Here is a 20,681-nt window from a genome sequence, read left to right as displayed (position 1 = left end):
CCCAGCCACTCTGGGTGACTCCCAATAGAATATTAAAAACATGATAAAACATCAAACATTAAAAACTTCCCTAAATAATGATGTATAAGGTTGGGAGCTTTTCTCATTCTTCCCCCAAATGTTCAGGTTTTGGTAATATTTTAAAATATATTTTCCTAAAAGAAAGTATGAAAGGCAAACCTAGATTTATTCATGCCATATTTCAGTACAGAAAGAACCAGATTTTGTTTTAAAAAACATTTTATTGGATTTTATAATTTTATGACACTAAAAATGAAAACCATTAAGTAAGACCTAGATTTTCAGCTGGTCAGGACAGTGTTCTTTGTGTGTGTTAGGTGTCCAGCAAGCATTCCTTCATGAATCCCAGATGCTCAAGCAATCAAGGGTGACCAGTTCTTCATGTCATGCGTATCTTTACAGAAGTTGCAGAATCATAACTTATTCTACAGTGTGCTACATAGTAATTTTTGTCTAGGTTAATTTATTCACATGAGTGTTTTGGGTACAATCCTGCATACAAGCCACTGCATTTAGCACTACTTATTTCTATCCCTCCAATATCTTAAACACTCTTAACAGTGCATTAGATCACACACTTCAATAAAATGGCTCAGTTTGTCAGAGTTTAGTATTTATAAGCTTCTCATGCGCCACCTGAAAGATAATTTCAGTGTTTGAAATCTTCTCAAGGCATTTTTCACTTCTTTATTCCTCAGGCTGTAGATCAAGGGGTTGAGCATGGGAATCACCACAGTGTAGAAGACAGAAACCCATTTGTCCTGATCCATGGCATAGTTAGAACTTGGCCGCAGATACATGAAGACCGTTGTTCCATAGAAGACAGTGACAGCCACCAGGTGTGAGGCGCATGTTGAAAAAGCCTTTCGCTTCCCATCTGTTGAGTGGATTCTCAGGATAGCAGACAGGATGAAGGCATATGACACCACAATTTCCACTGAAGTGAATATGCCCAGGACTGTGGCAAATACAAAGAGAACCATTTCATGGATGCTTGTGTCAGTGCAGGAAAGCGCCAATAGTGGGGGAACATCACAGAAGAAATGGTTGATGACAGAGCCACAAAAAGATAGCATGAAAGTGGAAATCGTTTGGGTCATTGCATTCATGAAGCCAACCAGGTAGGATCCGGCCACCATCAGAAAACACATATTGGGAGACATAGTAGCCATATACAGCAGAGGATTGCAGATAGCCACATACCGGTCATATGCCATTGCTGCCAGGAGGATGCACTCGGTGCTTGCACAGAAGACGAAAAAATACATCTGCACAGCGCAGCCTTTGTAGGAAATGGTTTTCTTCCCTGCTAAAAAATTCTCCAGCATTTTAGGGGCAATGGCTGAGGAATATCCAAAATCTAGGAAGGACAAATGGCTGAGGAAGAAATACATTGGTTTCTGGAGTTGAGGGTCGATCCTGATTAGGAAGATCATCCCAACATTCCCGGTCAGGGTGACTAAATAAATAATTAATATCACAATAAAGCAGAGTGGCTTCAGTTCACGACTGTTCACTAATCCCAAGAGGACAAACTCATTTACCTTTGTATGGTTTTTGCTATCCATTTCTCTGCTATGTCTATCATCTGTTTATAGTATCCACTTTGCTGATGAAATCGGATCTGTAATTCAGAAAAAGTTTAAGTTGGTAAGGAAGCATGCTTGCAGCCTGGAGCTTTGAGAGCAGAATTCTTTGGCTGCTACTGGAGGTGGCAAAGAAAAGCACAATGCTAATGCAGGTAGACATGAGGTTGACTGGATGAGACAGAAGTGGATAGAATTTGCAGGCACTTGGGCCTCCCTTCATGGTGAATGAAGCCTGTCTGATTACAGGCAAAGTCTATAACTTAAAAAAAAAATGGGGGCAGAACTAAATTAAGTTTGAAGGAAAGTGCTCTGTGGGCATGAATCCTGTCAAATTTCAAAAGGATAGCTACAGTGCTAGGTACCCTTAAATGTGAGTTTGGGGTGGAAAGTACTAAAAGGGATTGATTTTTTCTGGTAAAATCATCTCCTCTCATTACAAGCTATGTCAGTCATAGTGGAGCTTCCTCTCTGCTCTCTTCCCACAGTGGCGTATGATCTCCCTTCTTCCACAGCCCCACTCTAGTGTTATGGCACTGTGGTATACTTAGAGACATCATTATTGCTTTCAGAAGACACTTGCCTGCATTTTTTAAATGCCTCAAGCACCACAGCATGCATCAGGGGTGTCCAATTTAACCTATGCCACCATGTACAGATCCTGCTTTACACCCCTTTGCCTCATGATTCAGGAATCATTCTTCTATTAGATGCACCACCAATCTGATTTGGTATAAAGCAGCTATTCTCCTATATAAGTAGAAGCCTGCAAGGAGAATCTATATCTCACTAAAGATTCCTGCATTGCAGAGAGCTGGACTAGATGACCCTTTTGGTTCCTTCCAACTCTACAATTCTGATTCTGTGAAAAGCTTTATGCACTGTGGATAACTGAGGTTCGTGCCACTTCTCTTGCAAGCTGCAAACTGTGTCCTGTTTCCAGGTTTAATCAAAAATTGTCTGACATAAAGAAGTCTGAGAAAATCTTTCCCTCTGCTCAATATTTCCCCCTCTGCTCAATACAGTCCAGCTTTTCACAATTTGCAAATCTGTATTTGATGTGTTACTCTAGGGCACATTTTCTGCAATAGATTAAAGCAAGGGAGATATGCACATCCTTTCATGTGTAGTGCCCAGTTTACACATTGCAAAAAACATTTATTATCGCTCATAAGTAAATATAATATTGACTCACTTTTGTTCTGTGGCATTCCTGAATTATTTTAAACAACATGGATATTGGTGGTATAATCTTTTCATTTGCTAGGGATCTCTGGAAACCATTTTGTGTCCACACCAAGAGCGTAGTAGAAGTGATCTTGAAATTTCTGATATTAAAGCAGCATTCACAGTGATAGAATGGCTCTTAGAGACCTCTCTCATGTGGAATATCCCTTGTGATCAAATCTCCTGATTCCTTCTAATGTTCACCAAACAAAGTGATAAAATTGATTCTCAAGGGCTATTGCACTGATGCTCTATGAAATCTTCACAGATTCAGATAAATGTTGGTCACTGAATGTTACCAAGATGGTAATTTTCTTTGCAAAATGTGGAATATAGGAAGCTGTCATTTGCTGAATCAGGCCCTTGCTTCATTTGTCTCAGTACTTTTTTTTTCTAGAAGAAAAGGTGCTTGTATTCACCACACAAGGGACCCTGCCAGAGAATGCTCTGGGCAGAAGCTTCCCGGGTTCTGGGAAGGAGGTGAAAAAAAAGTGCCAGTAATGTGTACTGGTGTGTACCGCCAGAAAAAAGCACAAAGTATTAGTTACACCAGATACAGAGAAAATATCTGACATGCTGACAGGAGCGGATGGGAATTATAATAGAACAATATCTGGAGGATTGCAGGTTCACCACTCCTGATTTACTCAGACTGGCACTGTCTCAAGCAGGGGTCCTTCCTAGTCCTACTTAGCAAACTAGGAAATGAACTGGAGACCTGAAAGCAAAGTTTGTGCTCCACTCTTCCTAGCTCTGATTCTTCCCCACTGTGTTGTGCAAGGCTTACATATAATAATTCCATGGAGGTATTTCCAAAATCATCCCAAGTTTGGTTCACTGGGATCCCAAGGGGAGACCCACTATGACATTATAGGCTAAGCTACAAATGTCAACACAACTCACATAGTCTGTCTGTGTAGAGGAGGAGTGGGACCACATCTGCTGGTTCCATCTTCAACCTCCACACATTCAGAGGAAGATGAGAACTGGCTCTGTGCGTGTACATAAGAACAATAGCCCATCTAGTCCAGCATTCTGTATTTACAGTGGTCAACCAGATGCCGGAGGGAAACTCCCAAGCAGGAGTCAAGCACAAGAGTAGTTTCCAGCAACTGGTTTTCAGAAGCAATGCTGTATCTAACTGTGGAGTCAGAGCATAGCTATAGACTAGTAGGCTAGTAGCCATCAATAGCCCTCTCTTTCATGAATTTGTCTAATCCTCTTTGAAAGTCACCTCATTAATTCCAATGAGGACTTAGCCACACTTCCTCTTGTCCTGCTCTTGTTCCCCTGGGGAAAACCACTCTTTAGCGATCAATCAGAGCAAACAGCAATTTGGGTTTTCTCCAGATGGATGTTTGCTCTGATTTAGCACTAAAGAGTGAGATTTTTCCCCCTAGGAAAGGAGTAGGGCAAGGAGAAAACTGATTGAACCCCTGCTTTCAAGGCATGGGGCAAGTGGAAAAGTGGACAAACCCTGAGTCTACTTTAAGTAAAACTTAATTGAACACACACACACACACACACACACACACACACACACACACACACCTCCTATTTCCTATAGTCCCCAGTGCCCCTAAATATTGGCTCCAGAGTGTGGGGTGGTCTCCCAGAAGAGGAAAGGGGCTGCAAGGAGGAGAGCAAATTGGCAAAACTCCCTTCCCTCCCTGTTAACAGAGGTATCTGCTAAAGCAATGGTCCTTCAGTGAATGCAAGAGCATCTACTGGCTCATCACCTTCTTTGTGTGCCTCCTCCACAAGATGTCTGGAGGGTGGCAACATGAGAACGGGCCTTTTCTGCAGTTGCTCCCTGTTTGTGGAATGCTCTCTCCAGGGAGACTCGCCTGGCACCTTCATTATACACCTTTAGGTGCCAGGCAAAAACATTCCTTTTCTCCCAGGACTTTGGACTTTTAAACTGCGTGTCAGGGACTGGGCAGAGGAGGAATGGTGGAGACTGCCTCCCCAGCCTGACCCTTCCAGAGATGAAGAAGACAGTTCAGAATTACAACAGGGTTTTGAGGGAGATGACAGCTCAGAGGCAGATGAGGGGAAAAGCTGGGAAATAGTGGGAGAAGAGGGGTGACAACTGACGGTCACAGTGTCTTTAGAAAGCATTCCATTCTAAAAAAATTTGTCAAAAAACCACAATCTTTCCTGCTCAGAATTTTAGATCATGATATAAGAGAGGGAAATTGGAGATTATTTATGTATGTGACAAAAGCAGCAAGAATCTTATGAGCACAAGTACGGAAAACAGAGAAAACGCCAATGTAGGAAGAATGGCAAGCCAAGCTTATAGACTACACGGAACTGGCTATGCTGACAGAGAGGATACATGAGAGAGACAACATCGATTTCAAAAAGGAGTGGGAACCATTTTTAAACTATATAAAAAGACAATATAAAGACTTGGACCCATTGGCAGGTTATGACTAAACTTTCACAACAATAGAAGAGGTAAAATCAGCAGGGTATAGAATTTGTTTAATAAATCAATACAGAAATATGGGGGAAGCCAAAGGGGGGGGGGAGAGAAATATGGATATATAAATTGTTCAGTTAAGTTTTGTGGAAAAATTGTTGTTATAATTTGAAAATCCAATATTTTTTTTTAAAAAAAATAGGAAGCATTCCAGACCCCCCCTCTCCCAGTAACCAGTGAACATTGAAAGTAGGAGAGCAGAGAGCTCAGAGGCAGAGGACACTTCTCAGCACCTGTAGTGATGATGCATGAAGAGAGAGAGGGAGGAGGTGGATTCCTAGGTAGGATCCTCCCTCTATTGTGTGGGCAGGTAATCCCTCCCCTACCTGGCCTGGTCTCCTTGGCAACGCTTCCCCCAGGTGGGATTGGACAACTGACTGAGGTAGGCGGAGACCTCCAGGTATCCCACCTGAGGGAAGGCAAAGCCAAGCCTATGCTGTTGGGGCCGCTCCAGATCTAGGGGCTGCACGCGTCCACGCAAAGGGCGCCCCCCATTTTAAGTGAGGCACGGTCATTACTCGGGACAATGTCATTATTCCAAGAGGCTGCATTTCCAAGCCTATCTTTGTGGATATTGAATAAAAAGCAGTTGGTAAGAACTTTTCCTTGTCTTATCCATTCCTGGCAACCTGCCGTGGGGGGTTGGGGTTGGTGGATTCTCTAATGCCTGACACTTCGTGCTTTTTTCTTCTTCGTGCATTGATTCTGAATTGGGACCCAGCATGGTGCATACAGAAGCAGAGCTTTGCATGAGAGAAAAAGGTGGAAGGGAAATAATAACACTTTACCCAATTACATTCGCCAAATAAGATTTTTATACAGTGGTACGTCGGGTTAAGAACTTAATTTGTTCCGGAGGTCCGTTCTTAACCTGAAACTGTTCTTAACCTGAGGTACCACTTTAGCTAATGGGGCCTCCTGCACCGCCACCGCACAATTTCTGTTCTCATCCTGAAGCAAAGTTCTTAACCTGAGGTACTATTTCTGGGTTAGTGGAGTCTGTAACCTGAAGATATAGATATCTTGTTATTTGAAATTAAAAATAAAATAAAATTCTACCCTGCTTCTTTTCCCTGGATTGTCTCACTAGATCTGGTTGCGGATGTGTTCCATATAGTATGAGCTAAGCACCTCCCTTGCCATTTTGGTAGCATTCATTAGTTGCCCTTGACTGGGGAGCTAGTTACTACTGTTGATGGAAATTACAGAGGCATATATGCGAAATTGTCAGTAGAGCTGGTTAGCTGATTCTGACTATAAAGTGATCAGGGAGGCAAGCAACCCACAGGTTAAAAAATCTATGAAAACAAAATAGGAAGTTTAATTGCTAGGATATTCACACAGCAGTGTATGCAATTCCCAGGATCAGGGGCATTCAGGTGCCTCAGGGACATTATCCCAGAAGCCACCAAATGGCATTTAAGACCTCTTGGTCTACTTACAGATTCTGAAAGCAGAGAAGAAACCACACAGTATACTCCAGGTAAGTTTGCTAATTGAGGAGCAGAAATCTAAAGCTAGACTTACATGTTTTGCCACTTTGAGGTAACTGTTTGCAATCATTTGACCGTGGTGAACCATGTGGGATTTTATGTTGAGAACATTAACATCACAGACCAGCTTGATTACTGAGAGTTACCAAATCCAGACTGGTTCAAAATCCTCCCAAACCATTCTCTGAGAGCCAGTGTGGTGTAGTGGTTAAGAGTGGTGGACTCGTAATCTGGTGAACCGGGTTCGCTTCCCTGCTCCTCCACATGCAGCTGCTGGGTGACCTTGGGCTAGTCACACTTCTCTGAAGTCTGTCAGCCTCACTCACCTCACAGAGTGTTTGTTGTGAGGGAGGAAGGGAAAGGAGAATGTTAGCCGCTTTGAGACTCCTTCGGGTAGTGATAAAGCGGGATATCAAATCCAAACTCCTCCTCCTCCTTTTCTTCTTCTCAGAATCTTATTTCATGAAGACTATTCTGAAACATGAATCCATCCAGGCACACTGGCTTGGCTCTGGAACCATGGGTGCCTGGGGCCGTGCACACTGTGGGGGCATGTGCAGTTGATGTCCCATGTGCCCACTGCTGCATTTTGTAGGTGTCTGATTCCTATATGGGGAATTTTGTGGGTGTTTGGACACCCAAGACCTTGACACCTATGAATCTATCTTGAGCCCAATCTAACAGCCAAATATGATTGAGTTACTTGTACACAACTTAAAAGAGCAGAACTGAGTCTTCTAGTGATTAAATGTCACTCTGACTCTCCACACTGTTTATTGCCTCACTTCAGCTGCGGGAAATTCTACAGTGCTTATTTTTATCTTTACACATTTATAAAAATCATTCAGTTTAGTAAAAATAATGAGAATTACATGCAATGAAATAAATAATATATTTGTACCATTTAAATCAGGGGTGACTAACTTTCATCCTGAGGGCCAAACTGATGGTAAGCCATCTCTCTGTGGGAAATATGCCAAAGTTGGTTGTGGCCATTGTATATGTGCACCGACACATGCATACATGTTTATTGTGCATACAGATCCCCACCACAATAATAAATAATAATAAAATTTTATTTATATCCCGCCCTCCCCAGCCGAAGCTGGGCTCAGAGCGGCTAACAACAATAAAAGTAACACAGTTTACATAAAATCACAATCAATTAATTGAAATGCATTCTAAAATCAATTCATTCTAAAATCAATTCAAAATCAACTTAATGGCAACCATTGGGCTAGAGTTCTATGAGGATTACAGAAGAAGAGAGGGGGTCGGACTGTGCCTTGGCCAAAGGCCTGGTGGAACAGCTCTGTCTTGCAGGCCCTGCGGAAAGATGTCAAGTCCCGCAGGGCCCTAGTCTCTTGTGACAGAGCGTTCCACCAGATCGGGGGCATGGCCGAAAAAGCCCTGGCTGTGGCTGAGGCCAGCCTAACCTCCCTGTGGCCTGGGATCTCCAAGATGTTTTTATTTGAAGACCGTAAGGTCCTCCGTGGGACATACCAGGAGAGGCGGTCCCATAGGTATGAGGGTCCTAGGCCGTATAGGGCTTTGAAGGTTAAAACCAGCACCTTAAACCTGATCCTGTACTCCACTGGGAGCCAGTGCAGCTGGTATAGCACTGGGTGAATGTGATCCCACGGCGAGGACCCCATAAGGAGTCTCACCACGGCATTCTGCACCTCCTGGAGTATGTGGGTCAGTCTCAAGGGCAGCCCCACGTAGAGAGAGTTACAATAATTAAGTCTGGAGGTGACCGTCGCGTGGATCACAGTGGCTAAGTCAGAGCGAGAGAGGTAAGGAGCCAACTGCTTAGCTTGGTGGACATGAAAAAATGCCACCTTTGTTATAGCTGCAATCTGCGCCTCCATGGAAAGGGAGGTGTCGAAGATTACACCCAAACTCTTAATGGATGGTGCTGGCACTAATTGCACGCCTCCCAAGAGATGGAAAGTACATTTACATCCACCACATTCACAGCTCAAACACATTGCAAATTTTTTTACAATGGGACTGATATATGAAAATGGTGTGAACCCAATAGGATGTGAACCCATAACCCCCGTTCCAGGATTGTACTCAAGTAAACTGTTAAAAAGCACATTTGTGTTTTTTTTTCTTGCCTTGCTAGGAAAAGTCAGAAAGAAAATTTCAGAGAAAGCAAACGTCCTTATCTCAGCATCCATTGCAAAAAATAATGGATAAAGGAAACCATTCGGTGATAACAGCGTTCATTTTTCGGGGATTCACAGATAATCCAAAAATGCAGCTCCCTCTTTTTATGGTCTTCCTACTGATTTATGTCATCACTGTAATCTGGAACATTGGGATGATTGTCTTAATTTGTGTTGAACCTCAGCTTCACAACCCCATGTATTTTTTCCTGGGCAACCTCTCATTTGTTGACCTCTGTTATTCCTCAGTCATTGCTCCCAAAATGCTGGCTGACCTCTTAGCTGAGAGTAAAAGTATTGCTTATAATTCTTGTGCTATACAGCTATATTTATTTGGCTTATTTGCTGATGTAGAATGCTTTTTGCTGGCTTTGATGGCCTATGACAGGTACGTGGCCATCTGCAAGCCCCTTCACTATTCGGTTCTTATGTCCAAGAGAGTGTGCAGACAGCTGATGGCTGTAGCTTACTTCATGGGCATCGTGGATTCAATGATACACACTTGCTGTACATTCCGGCTACCATTCTGCAGGTCTAATATCATCAATCATTTCTTTTGTGATATACCTCCCCTACTGGCACTCTCCTGTTCTGACACATACATCAATGAGATTCTGATATTTACCTTCCTTAGTTTCATTATAGGAGGCAGCATTGGCATGATTCTTGTTTCCTACATCTATATCTTAGGCACAATCACAAAAATGCACTCCACTGCAGGCAGGCAGAAAGCCTTTTCTACCTGCGCCTCTCACCTTACGGCCGTTGGGCTATTCCATGGGACAATGCTCTTTATGTATTTTCGGCCCAGCTCCAGCTATTCCTTGGACCAAGACAAATGGGCTTCGGTGTTCTATACAGTAGTGATCCCTATGCTCAATCCTCTGATCTACAGTCTGAGGAACAAGGATGTGAAGGATGCCCTGACAAAAGCACTTGGCCACATAGAAGTGGTTTTGCTTCAGTATAGTCCTTGGCACATAGAAAGAAAAGGGAATGGTAAAAGGTAAAAGACCCCTGCATGGTTAAGACTAAGAGGTGTGACATTCATGTCGCTTCAGACAGGATTGGGAAAGGATATGGAAGAAAGGGGTTAAGTTCACTGCATGTACGATGTTAAAGGAAAATATTATGAAGATGATGTATAGATGGTACTTGGCCCCTATAAAACTAGCAAAGATTTATCACAATAGTGATAACCTTTGTTGGAAATGTAAAGAAAAAGAAGGTCCTTTTTTCCATATGTGGTGGACTGGTCCCAAGGTGAAAGACTTCTGGGAGAAGATTTATAATGAACTGAAAAAAATGTTGAAATATACCGGTAGATTTATTAAGAAACCAGAGACCTTTCTTCTTGGAATAACAAAAAAGATGTTAAATTATTCTTGTATGCCACAATGGCCGCCCGAATATTACTTGCTAAAAATTGGAAAACACAAGAATTACCAACAGTGGAAGATGATGGACTTTTCGGAGCTAGCTGACCTGACTGGAAGAATCCGCGACCAGAAAGAAGAGGAGTTTCAAGAGGACTGGAGGAAATTTAAGGACTATTTGAATAAATATTGTAATATAAAAAAATAGAAATTACTTGAAAGAAACAAATAGGCCTTGGATTAAACTAAGTTATAATTAAATAAACGGGATTTAGAACATTAAGCAAAGTGAGTAAGATGGACTATAATTGGAAATTGTTTTAGTTTAATAATGATATTGGAAAGCTGTTACTTTTAACTACAAGGAAACTCTGAAGGGAGGGACTAGAGGAAGTCAACCAAGATGTTTAAAAGGTTGGATTTGTAAAGAATTAAGTTTGATGTTATTGTTTATCTGTTTATTGTTCCTTTTTTCTTCTTTCGTTCATTGATGTATTTTTCTTTTTTCTGTTTTTGTGTGTCATTCTGCTTTGTGGTTTTTGTTATAATTGTGCAAAATCTAATAAATTTTTATTAGAAAAAAAGAGTCATCTAGTCCACCCCGCTGCACTGCAGGAATCCTTTGTCCAACGCTGGGTTCGAACCCATGACCTTGAGATTAAGAGTCTCATGCTCTAGCAACTGAGCTAGGTGCATTGCATAGGACTATGAAAAAGGCATTAATCAATTTATTATGTTTGGCACAGAAGCAGAACCAAAGTCAAAGTGAAATATGCTGTGCTGTGCAGAGGGAAAATACTGTAATTGGACTTGTGGGAACCAATCTCAAAGGCCCTACAGATTTCATATGGGGTGAAAAACTGAGAACACTTTCTGGAAATTCTAGAGACCAGAAAGCCAGAAGTGCAGGTATGAAGAGCTCACTCCCAGATGCTTTTTGCATTTCTGACCAGAAACATAGAAGCTTGCAGAATGTACATCAAAGAGTAGGCCCATTGGAATGAATGTACAGTGGTTGCGATGAATGAATGAAGGTATCTCTGGTTGTGAACGGGATCCGTTCCGGAGGCCCATTCGCAACCTGAAAAGAACGCAACCTGTGCCTGCGCATGCGCATGTTGCGATTTGCCGCTTCTGCATATGCATGTGACGTCATTTTGTGCGTCTGCCCTTGTACTTCCGGTACTTCCGGGTCGCCACGGAACGCAACCTGAAAACGCTCAACCTGAAGCAAACGTAACATGAGGTATGACTGTATATGGCTAGCTTAGAGACGCAGGTGGCATTGTGGTCTAAACCACTAAGCCTCTTGGGCTTGCCATTTGAAAGGTCAGCATTTCGAATCCACGTGATGGTGGTGAGCTCCTGTTGCTCTGTTCCAGCTCTTGCCAACCGAGCAGTTCAAAAGCATGGTAGTGCAAGTAGATAAATAGGTACCACTGTGATGGGAAGGTAAATAGCGTTTCCATGAACTCTGGTTTCTGTCACGGTGTTCTGTTGCACCAGAAGCAGTTTAGTCATGCTGGTCACATGACCCAGAAAGCTGTCTGTGGACAAACACCAGCTCCCTCGGCCTGAAAGCGAGATGAGCGCTGCAACCCGATAGTCACCTTTGACTGGACTTAACCGTCCAGGGGTCCTTTACCTTATATATATGTATATATGACTAACTTACACCTATTAATTTGGGTGGGTCTACTCCATCCAAGTATATTCTGTTGGATAGAACCCTGCATGGTGGTTTTTTAAAAATATTTTAAGCACACACTGCCAGTGAAGGGACCCCAAATCCAGATTCATACTCGCTCATCTAATTCACAGCACTTGCTATAAGCATGGATGGCGACTTGAATAAATCCACACTTACCATGGAAATCACTGGCAGGTTCATCCATCCATCTATGGATGGATGGGCTAGCTCATATACTGTGTTGTTTGCATCAGAGATGAGCTAATTTCAGGGTTCTTGGATCTACTTTACTTTTTTAGTAGATTTACCCCAAGATTTACCAACTAGAGTCATGTGCAAAAGATGTTCTGTTAGAATTAGAGAGTAGGCTGACTCTGAGCCAACTTTGCCTCTTGGTCTTCGGTACCAGAAGAGAACTGGCTGCAAGTCCTTTCATAAAATCACTTTACCTTTGACTCCTATAGGACCTGATGTTCAGGATGGCTAAAGACTAATGGGATGGAAGTATTGTTTAGGTTTATTTTTTTTGGGGGGGGTCGATATTTAATTTTAGAGGTGCTTAATTTTTGCTGTTATGGGTAAATTTTGTTTGTTTGACCTTATTACAAATGATGTGGTGGTGTTTTCATGTATTGCTTATGACCACTTACATTTTGATATATTCATGTAATTATGTAAATATTTACATGTTGTAAGCTGCCCTGAACACTGTTTGACTCTGTAAAGATGGCACACAGTGCTGACGCTAATGACAGAAGTCTAGTCCCATTAGCTTTCTTCATTTCAGCAGCCTAATTTAGCTACAAAATATTCTTTGGCTGTTTGCTGTTGTTAAACAATTGGGAGGCATAATGACAGAAACCCTTGCTGATCTATTGGAAATAACCCAGAGTTCTATAAGTAGACCCAAATCTACCTTCTGGCCATCGCTGCTCATTTTGACTTGTGAATCAGACAAAGCTGACAGGGCTGGGCATCAATAAATTTATTGCTTTATTTAAATGATTATTGAAACATTTTGGGTAACATTAGAATGCAAAAGGAAGGTAAATATAATAGACGAATCTGGCTATGGGAATTATTTTTTTAAATGTATTTTGATAGTATAACATGGGTTAAATCAGTGGTTCCCAAACTTTTCACCCCCAGATACCACTGATTTTTCTGCTTGTTGGAGCAACAGTAATGCCCTGTGCTAGATGCTGTGTGGCTTTTAATTGATTTTTTAATTGCTTATTTTATTTCTTATGCTGTGTTTTATTATATTACAATTTTAATTCCAAAGAATGCCACAAGTTGCCTTGGGATGTTGTAGTTTTTTTCTTTTCTGAGAGGTTTTTTGTTAGTTTTTTTGAATGAATGAAGACGAGGTGAGCATTTCATCAATCCTGGCTTAAATCCCAAGAATTCTGTTGATTTCAGAGACAATGTGATCCTTTACGATTTTGCATTGAATTAAAAGGGAAGAAAATTAAGAAATTGCTGTTCCATAGGTATCTTATGTATATCAAATTCAGGATATCTATATCTATATAAAAATCTTATTTGGAGAAAGTAATTAGGTAAAGTGTTGTTATTTCCCTCCCTACTTTTTCTCATGCAAAGCTCTGCTTCTGTATGCACCATGCTGAGTCCCTATTCAGAATCAATGCATGTGTCATTATGAGATACTGAGGGATCATTTGTAGGAGACAGCAATTCCTATAATGCTTTGCTTGGGAAGCTGGCCATTGTTGGTCACAGAAAGCTAAAAGAGATAGACTTCTGTCCTTCTCCAGGCATGCAATTGTTATATTAATTATTAGGAAAACTAAATCACTGTCATCTCTTTTTGTTGTTGCTATGACATCAATCATAGGTGAATCTGGATACAATATGAGAAGTGGTAATCTATCATGGAACATGGAGTTTGTCCTTTTGGGCTTGACCAGTAATCCGGTAACTCAGAAAGTCCTCTTTGCTCTTTTTCTGGGGATGTATCTTGTGACCTTGGCAGGGAATATTCTCATCATGCTGGCGATAAGAGGGGACCCACACTTGCACACACCTATGTATTATTTTCTGAGCCACCTCTCCTTCTTGGACATGTGCTACACCACCACAATCATTCCTCAGATGTTGTCCAACTTCCTGGCAGAGCGCAAAACCATCTCCTTTGTGGGCTGCATGGCACAGATGTACATCTCCCTGTCTCTGGGAGGAATCGAATTCATCCTGCTAGCTGTCATGGCGTACGACCGGTACATGGCAATCTGCCATCCCTTGTATTATAATGTTCTTATGAACCAACGGCTCTGCATGCAGATGGCAGTCGGGTGTTGGCTCTGCGGCTTCGTGAACGCCCTGTTGCAGACGGTGTTCACTCTGCACTTGCCATTCTGCGGAAGGAAGACCATCAACCATTTTGGCTGCGAAGTCTTAGCCGTCCAGCAGCTGGCCTGCTCTAGCACCTTTGCGGGAGATGCTGTGATGCTGGGAGCTGGTGTCCTCATTCTGCTCACACCCTTCTTTCTTGTGCTGGTGTCTTACGTGTACATCGTCACAACCATCTTCCAGATCCGTACAGCAGAGGGAAGGCGCAAAGCTTTCTCCACTTGTACAGCCCACCTAGTGGTGGTGACCCTGTGCTATGGGACAGCCATCTTTGCCTACTTGCGACCTAGGTCCCACTATTCACCTAAGCAGGGGAAGACTGCCTCATTGTTCTATTGCATTGTTACTCCCATGCTGAACCCCATGATCTACAGTTTGAGGAACCAAGAGGTAAAGGGGGCCCTGGTGAAGGTTGTTGGGCTAAAGGGCAAAAGGAGAACCCTAATTTCCTCATGATGGTCTTTTGTTCCCCATCAAGTTCATTCTCAGCATCTAAGTTGATCCCTTTATATCCTTACCGGGGTGTTGTACGTCAGTGGGACTTAATTTTGAATAGACATACATTGGATTGCACCTTAAATCAGTCAAAACTGGCAGGGTTGAAGTTAGGTGAAATGATATATTTTCCAACCTCACTGGCACCCAATCCTCACTACTTTGTATGAAGGCTCAAGAAGGGAGAAAAAGGTCTTTGTCAGTTATATTAATGATTACTAACGACTGCGAGCACAACACACAGTAACTCTGAGCATTTTCTTGAATTGCTCATTCAATTCCTTTCCTGCTTACTTGGAGTAACAGAGGATCGGAGGGAACTCTCTGTGTGTCCCCTTTAGCTATACAATGCAGGTAATACCCTTTGGTCTACAGAAGCTCACATGCACATTTAATAAGGTTGATAGTCTTGGCTGTGCAGATTCTTTGGGTATATTTTCTTTGTAAATATTCTAACTCCACCATGTTAGGGACGTGTGAGTTACAAGCAGGTTCTGGCAGGTAAGTCAGTGTGTGGGGAGGGAAGGGTTATCTTTTCATTCCCCCACCTCAGTTGAAATGGAGATTACTCTACCCTTCCACCCTGTGCAGTCAGAAACTTTTTAAAAAAATCCCTTGAAGAGATAATCTCCACTTCCTCACATGCTGTCTTCCCAGTAAGAACAGTGGCATTATTTAAGGAAATGAAGATATGCTACCTCATGCTATGTATTAAGAGTTAAATCCACTCTTTAGCACTAATTTGGAGCAAATGACTATCCGGGGAAAACTTGATTGCCATTTGTTCCATTTCAATGATAAACTGTGGGTTTCCCTATGGGAAAGTGGTGGAGGAAGTGGAAGTGGGGATGAGCCCTGTGACAACACGTTCACTCTGGAAGTTCTGGAAACTTCAAGAACTTACTTCAAGAACTTACTTCAAGAACTTACTTCAAGAACTTCAAGAGCCTGCAAGCTCATCCATGCCTCTGTTTGCCCTGCTGCTTTCCTTCAGGGAAACCCAATCTTTAGCGCTGAATTGGAACAAATGGAAATTGGGTTTTGCACAGATTGTCATTTGTTCTGATTTATCACTAAAGAGTGGGTCTTCCAGGGGAAAGCAGTGGGGCAAAAGGAAAGCTGCTTGGATCAATGGGCAAGCAGCAAATCACTTAGTCCCATGCTTTCTAGGATGTGACAGGAGGAAGTATGGACAAACTCTTCTTGCATTGCTAGGCCTTGTAGTATAAAGTTACCCATATTTCTTTGTCTTGTGCCTCATACCTTTACTGACACCTTTGTGTTTTGTTCTTAAGAGAGGGCTCTTTTGGTATGTATTAGAGCTATGTTAAGTCAGCTTTATTGTTTTATTTCTGTATTATAATTCCCAATTGTACTTTATGCTTTAAACCAGTGGTTCCCAACCTTTTTTTTGGCCATGCCCCACCTAAGCATCTGTAAAATTCTGACGCCCTCCCCTGTGATATATAATTCTTATTATTCAAAAAGTGAACTCCTGTTCATGTGGCGGAAGCCTAAAAAGCCATTAACCTGGTCTAAACAAGCTTCTATATTGCCCCCCTGTGGAGTGTGTGCCCCACGTTGGGAACCGCGGCTCTAAACAGTATTTTTTTAACAATATATTTCTCACTGGCACACAGGTTCTGTCTTTTTTGCTGTCACTTTTAATTATGTCAATAAATCTACTTCTACAATCCTGGTGTGGTTTCTTGGGAAAAGCCATGGTGGTGGATCCAGTTAAGTGACCTGTTGGTTAAACTGCTACTGAGTAACCTTGTGGGCTCAAGGCTCTCAAGGCAGAGAGTATGGTTCTTAGCTGTTGCTTTTTTGGAGTCTTGAGGTTGTTTGGTAAAGTCTGGGAGTCTCCTGGCTTAGGCTAGTTGAATTACAGGAGTGGTTGTTTTTTCATCTCTGTCCAATTGGCACCTGCTAAACTGACAAGGGGCTGAATCCCAGGTTTTGGAGACCTGGTCTTCTTGACATCTGTTTTGTGAGTTTTTTATTTTTTATTATTTAATGGGTTTTCTGCTTCATAAATGAACTATTTGCCTATCCTGCTGCTTCCTTTGCTCTGTATAATCCAACTAAACGGGGTGTCCAAACTGTATTTTGCACAAGGGCCCACAACGAAGTGGGTCACCATTGGTAGTGCCTTCTTACACAATGCAGCATTTGATAAAATCTGAACAAGTGATATTCAACTATTTTTTACGCAGAGCCGCACCACTGCAATTAACCTAACTTAGTCATGCCCATTCATTTCAATAGGTCTACTGATTTTAACCTTTAAAGCCCTAAATGGTTTGGGGCCAGCTCACTTGATTATTACAACCATCCATATATGCCTATCTGGACTTGAAGTCATCTTCAGAGACCCTTTTCTGGTTGCCCCCCACTAAATGAGCTGTGGTACGTGGTTACTGAATAGAGGGTCTTTTTGGCAATGTACCCCAATTACAGGATGAACTCTCCAGAAAGGCTCACCTGCTCTTTCAGCACCAGCTGATACCTTTTTATTTTCCCAGGTATTTTGAATTCTTACAATCTTTTAGTGCTTTTAAATGCTGTTTTATATAGTTTTCAGCTGGTTATTTTATCTCTTCTATTTTTTTATTTATAAATATGGATTCATTGCTTTCCCCATTGATTCTCATCTTACATTTTTTTCAAACTGTAATATTTGCCACCCAGAGAATGTTAGTTATTGGACAGTATACCAATGTTAAAAACAAACACATTTTTTTTGTTTTATTTCAATTTTGTACAGTTAGGAGTACCAGTGATGCATGAAACAATCTATTCTAACCAGGGTTTCTGTTCATGTACAACATTTGCTTACTGAGAAAACTTCAGCCTTCCTGAGAATCTCATCAGCGCATCCTTCACCTCCTTATTCCTCAAGCTGTAGATCAGGGGATTCAGCATGGGGATCACCACTGTGTAGAACACAGAGATCACTTTGTCTCATCCCAGAGAGTAGCTTGAAATTGGTCGGACATACATGAACACTGTGGTTCTATAAAATATCAAGACAGCTGTGAGGTGAGAGGCACAGGTAGAGAAGGCTTTGCGTCTGCCTTCTGAAGAGCGAATATGCAAGATCGTGGAGATGATGTACACATAGGAGATCACAATCTCTGCTGAGGTGAAGATGCCATGGAAAGTGCCAAACAAGCAAGCAAGCAAGCAAGCAAACAAACAAACAAACAAAACCCTGCCATTTGTTTCTGGAGAGCCTGTTCTTCTTTACAGTTCAACCATTGGGCAATGTTGTGGTTCTTCACTGAAAGTAAAGAAATGATGGAAAGCACAGTTCCCTACACCAAACCTTTGATAACTTCCCCTTTGATAATTTTTGAATGCAATTTATTTATTTATTTACAGAACAGTAATTTTTTTTGGCACAGCACCAGGTTGTCGATCACGTCATTTCCAATATTTGGAACAGCTCTTACTTGGTCTGGTAAAAATGATAGAAGCAGAAAGGGGGAAAAAGGTGGAGAGACCAAGCCAGGAGTAGTAAGAGTCCTGAATGAAGTCAAGAGGCTGATTCCAACAAATATGCTTGCCGTTAAAACATGCATACCATCATCTGTCACTTCTGCAGCTGCACATTTTAACAACAGAAGCATCATTTGCTTCACTTTTGCATGAATTATCTTTGATAACTGTAGGAAATGGCTCTAGGTAATAAAGGAAAAAAGGGCCTGAAGTTATTCTAGTAAGAACATTATAGAACCACCATACTTGTATTGCGAACATTTTTCTACAGCTGTGAAAAAGAATGTACCAAAAGGAGTCAGGTCATTTTAAGCAGTTGTTTTAAGTGCATTTTTATCTTTCTGCAATGAGAAAAACACATTTTTCCTGTTTAACACCCTTTTCAAGGCATCCTTCACCTCCTTGTTCCTCAGGCTGTAGATCAAGGGGTTCAGCATGGGATTCACCACAGTGTAAAACACTGACACAATCCTGTCTTCGTCTGGCGAGGAGTCCGAGCTGGGGCGCATGTACATAAAAACCGCTGTCCCGAAGAACATTATGACAACGGCCAAGTGAGAAGCGCAGGTAGAGAAGGCTTTGCGCCGCCCTTCGGAGGAGCGGATTTTCAAGATGGCGGAGACAATGTAGATATAGGAAATGCATATCTCCAATGTGATGAAGAGCCCGTTGAAGATGCAGAAGGCAAACAGAATGATCTCATTCGCTCTGGTGTCAGTGCAGGAGATGTTGAGGAGGGGAATCACGTCACAGAAGAAGTGCTTGATGACGTTGGAGTGACAGAAGGACAGCCGGAATGCGCAGCTTGTGTGTATCATTGCAATCCCAAAGCCACAAAGGTAAGAAGTGACAAGGAGCTGCAGACAGAGCTGTCGGGACATGATGACGCTATAGAGCAAGGGTTTACAGATTGCCACATACCGATCGTAGGCCATCACTGCCAGAAGGAAGCACTCGGTAGTCCCAAATGCAATGAAGCTATACATCTGAGCGGCACAGCCACTCAGTGAGATGGCCTTGTTCTCAACCAAAAGGTTTATTAGTGTCTTTGGGGTGATGGCTGAGGAGTAAGAGAAGTCCAGGAAAGCCAGGTGGCTGAGGAAGAAGTACATAGGAGTGTGCAGTCGGGCATCAACCCTAATCAGCGTGATCATGCCCAAATTCCCTATGACTGTGATCAAGTACAGGATCAGGAACACCACAAACAAAACACCTTGGAGTTCTGGCCTGTCTGTTAGTCCCAGGAGAATGAATTCAGTTATGGTGCTATCGTTTCCCTCAGGCATTTTTACAATGACTTGACTAATACGGTTTATGGGCAATTAAAATCTGTGATGAGTAGATGTGGGCTCTCTTTCTCTCTCTCTTTCTTCTTCTCCTCGTTGGCCGCTTGATGGAAATTCAATCTAGTTAATCAATGAAGGTCCGTGTTTGCCTCTTCACATCAGTACAGCTATTGAGGACAGGGTTTTTTTTCCCCACCCACATGGTGCATCTTCTGTGGAAGAAACATAGAAACGTAACTATAACTCAAACAACTCTTCATTTCGGCAGGGGAAAGGAAGCCTCCAGTGCAATTCCCACCCAACCTACATAATCCACTTTCAACGTTTCTACTCACAGTATGCCTCCATAATTCTGGGGGGCGGTTCTAATAAAGCTTTGTATAAGACTCTGGGTGTTTTATGGGTGGGGTATAAATAAATAAATAAATAAATAATAATAATAATAATAATAATAATAATAATAATTATGTGACAGTGATTTCCATTCCTTACTTTTATCAACTCCTCCTCTGATTATTTAAACCCATCTGCCCCACATGTTGGCTTTTGGAGAGACTCTCTGTGAGATATCATACCTTGTTCCTAGAACTCTATCCAGTGCTCCATTCATGTGCATTTTCCAATAGAATAATGGTGAGAGATCTGTATCTGATGATTGGTTATCGATAGGTTAGCAAAAACATTTGACTATATAAAATCAGTATCTATCTATGTATCATCTATCTATCTATCATCTATCATCTATCTATCTATCTATCATCTATCTATCTATCATCTATCTATCATCATCATCTATCATCATCCATCTATCATCATCATGCCTATTTATCTATCTATCTATCTACCTACCTATCGATCGATCTATCATCTATCATCTATCTCTATCATCTATCTATCTATCTATCTATCATCTATCTATCTATCTATCTATCATCTATCTATCTATCTATCTATCTATCTATCTATCTATC

General features: G+C 41.8%; 1 protein-coding gene across 1 annotated transcript in view; it reads right to left on the bottom strand.

Annotated features, from left to right (window-relative positions):
• Positions 1–622: 622 nt before the first annotated feature.
• LOC309517280 (uncharacterized protein) overlaps positions 623–20,681 on the bottom strand; it is a gene marked incomplete at its 5' end in the record, with an annotated part of 34,648 nt that continues 14,589 nt past the window's right edge. Inside the window, 3 exons of the mRNA XM_082196421.1 lie at positions 623–1,609; positions 18,510–18,606; positions 18,823–19,726. Of these exons, the coding sequence (XP_082052547.1) occupies positions 636–1,609; positions 18,510–18,606; positions 18,823–19,726 (1,975 nt within the window). The 3' untranslated portion in view covers positions 623–635. The remainder of the gene's footprint in view (positions 1,610–18,509; positions 18,607–18,822; positions 19,727–20,681) is intronic.

This window comes from Podarcis vaucheri, assembly GCF_965113315.1.
Source record: "Podarcis vaucheri genome assembly, chromosome: 1".
In the NCBI taxonomy this organism is placed as follows: domain Eukaryota; kingdom Metazoa; phylum Chordata; class Lepidosauria; order Squamata; family Lacertidae; genus Podarcis; species Podarcis vaucheri.
This window is presented reverse-complemented; position numbering and strand designations above follow the sequence as displayed.